This window comes from Nanorana parkeri, unplaced genomic scaffold, assembly GCF_000935625.1.
Source record: "Nanorana parkeri isolate BGI_ZX_2015 unplaced genomic scaffold, ASM93562v1 scaffold3219, whole genome shotgun sequence".
NCBI lineage: Eukaryota > Metazoa > Chordata > Amphibia > Anura > Dicroglossidae > Nanorana > Nanorana parkeri.
Window position 1 is genome coordinate 11,596 of NW_017309487.1, and position 2,580 is coordinate 14,175.

At 51.9% G+C, this 2,580-nt stretch overlaps 1 protein-coding gene across 1 annotated transcript in view; it reads left to right on the top strand.

Moving 5' to 3' along the window:
• The first annotated feature begins 487 nt into the window (after nt 1-487).
• The window catches only part of LOC108802929 (protein-arginine deiminase type-2-like), a 47,257-nt gene continuing 45,164 nt past the window's right edge, over nt 488-2,580 (top strand). Inside the window, exon 1 of the mRNA XM_018574772.1 lies at nt 488-639. Coding sequence (XP_018430274.1) covers nt 551-639 — 89 coding nt within the window. The 5' untranslated portion in view covers nt 488-550. The remainder of the gene's footprint in view (nt 640-2,580) is intronic.

A 2,580-nucleotide genomic window follows, 5' to 3' on the forward strand; every position in this document is an offset into this window, starting at 1 on the left:
AGCTGTGCATAGCAGCCAATCAGAAATCAGCGTTCATTGTTTCTACTGCTCTGAACTGATACATCTGATTGGCTGCTGTCTCTGGATGAGGATGCACAGCTCTGGGTGGAGAAGCACTACAACTCACAGCAAGGCATGCTGGATGCACGCTGGGATTTGTAGTTTTTTGCTATATAGCAATGCATAGACATAACTGCTGATTGGTTGCCATGGGTTACTGCAACTATCACCCATCTCTGAATGCTCCCCACCATACAGGACATGCTGGGACTTGTAGTGCCACACCTGTGAAGATGGTGACCCCCCCCCCTTGAAGAATGCCTCATCCCCATCCCCTGTATCGCACCCCATATACAATGCATGAGGTATAGAAGAGACATGGCCGGATGAGTCTTCTCTCCATACACGGAGAAGATTCTATAGTTAGGGCTGCAACCCCTCCCTCCCGGGTGTCGTCATCCCGCCCCCGCCCCCTTTGCCTCGGTGGGTGTGGCCAGGATGGTCTCCAGCGCTCGCAGCTCTCCGGTGCACAGGGTGAGTCGGAGTGAAGATGGAGAGTCGGACGCTGCGGTTGGAGAGGGGCCAGAGACTGCAGGCGGTGTGTGTGCTGGGCACCCGGCTGGTCACAGACATCAATGGGTGAGCAGCTGACACCTGTCTGTACCCCAATAATGTGTCACCCCCCTCCCTGGCACCCTGACACTCTGCTGCCCGATAATGCCTGTACCCCAATAATGTGTGCATCCCCTCCTCTGCACCCTGACACTCTGCTGCCAAATAATGCCTGTACCCCAATAATGTGTCACCCCCCTCCCTGGCACCCTGACACTCTGCTGCCCGATAATGCCTGTACCCCAATAATGTGTGCATCCCCTCCTCTGCACCCTGACACTCTGCTGCCAAATAATGCCTGTACCCCAATAATGTGTCATCCCCCTCCTCTGCACCCTGACACTCTGCTGCCCAATAATGCATGTACCCCAATAATGTGTGCATCCCCTTCTCTGCACCCTGACACTCTGCTGCCAAATAATGCCTGTACCCCAATAATGTGTCATCCCCCTCCTCTGCACCCTGACACTCTGCTGCCCAATAATGCATGTACCCCAATAATGTGTGCATCCCCTCCCCGGCACCCTGACACTCTGCTGCCCAATAATGCATGTACCCCAATAATGTCATCCCCCTCCTCTGCACCCTGACACTGCTGCCCAATAATGCCTGTACCCCAATAATATGTCATCCCCCTCCTCTGCACCCTGACACTCTGCTGCCCAATAATGCATGTACCCCAATAATGTGTGCATCCCCTCCTCTGCACCCTGACACTCTGCTGCCAAATAATGCCTGTACCCCAATAATGTGTCATCCCCCTCCTCTGCACCCTGACACTCTGCTGCCCAATAATGCATGTACCCCAATAATGTGTGCATCCCCTTCTCTGCACCCTGACACTCTGCTGCCAAATAATGCCTGTACCCCAATAATGTGTGCATCCCCTCCCCGGCACCCTGCTGCCCAATAATGTCTGTACCCCAATAATGTGTCACCCCCTCCTCTGCACCCTGACACTCTGTGCTGCCCAATAATGTCTGAACCCCAATGTGTCATCCTCTCCTCTGCACCCTGACACTCTGCTGCCCAATAATGCCTGTACCCCAATATTGTGTCATTCCCCCTCCTCTGCACCCTGACACTCTGTGCTGCTCAATGTATGCACACCAAAAATGTGTCATCTGCTCTCCTGCACCCTGACACTCTGCTGCCCAATAATGCCTGTACCCCAATAATGTGTCATTCCCCCTCCTCTGCACCCTGACACTCTGCTGCCCAATAATGTATGTACCGCAATAATGTGTGCATCCCCTCCCCGGCACCCTGACACTCTGTGCTGCTCAATGTATGTACCCCAAAAATGTGTCATCTGCTCTCCTGCACCCTGACACTCTGCTGCCCAATAATGTATGTACCCCAATAATGTCATCCTCTCCTCTGCACCCTGACACTCTGCGCTACCCAATAATGTATGTACCCCAAAAATGTCATCCCGTCCTCTGACACTCTGCTGCCCAATAATGTATGTACCCCAATAATGTGTCATCCTCTCCTCTGCATCCTTACACTCTGCCCTGCCCAATAATGTATGTACCCCAAAAATCTCCTCTCCTGCACCCTAAAACTGTGTAACCCTATAATATTTATACTTCTTTATTGTGCACACTTCAGTAATGTCCTCACTCCCTGCGCCCTAAAACTCCCTGCACCCTTATAATACCTGCACCTCATTGTCTGTACCCCAACACAGTGTACATACCCTTCCCTGCACCCGGATATAATGTTCACCTCTCCCCCTTCTGCACCCTCTTCCACATTCACCTCTTTGCATTTATCTACGGCATGCAGCATCATCATGCTCCCCAATATTTTGTGCCCCCCCCCTTCCTGTATCCTTGTACTGTTCTCTCCCTTCATCCCCCTACTATGTGCAGCTGATTACTATGTGAACCCCTTTCCTTTCACCTCACTAATGTGTCCAACCAACTTCTGCATCCCAAAAAAATGCATATCCCTCTCTAAATC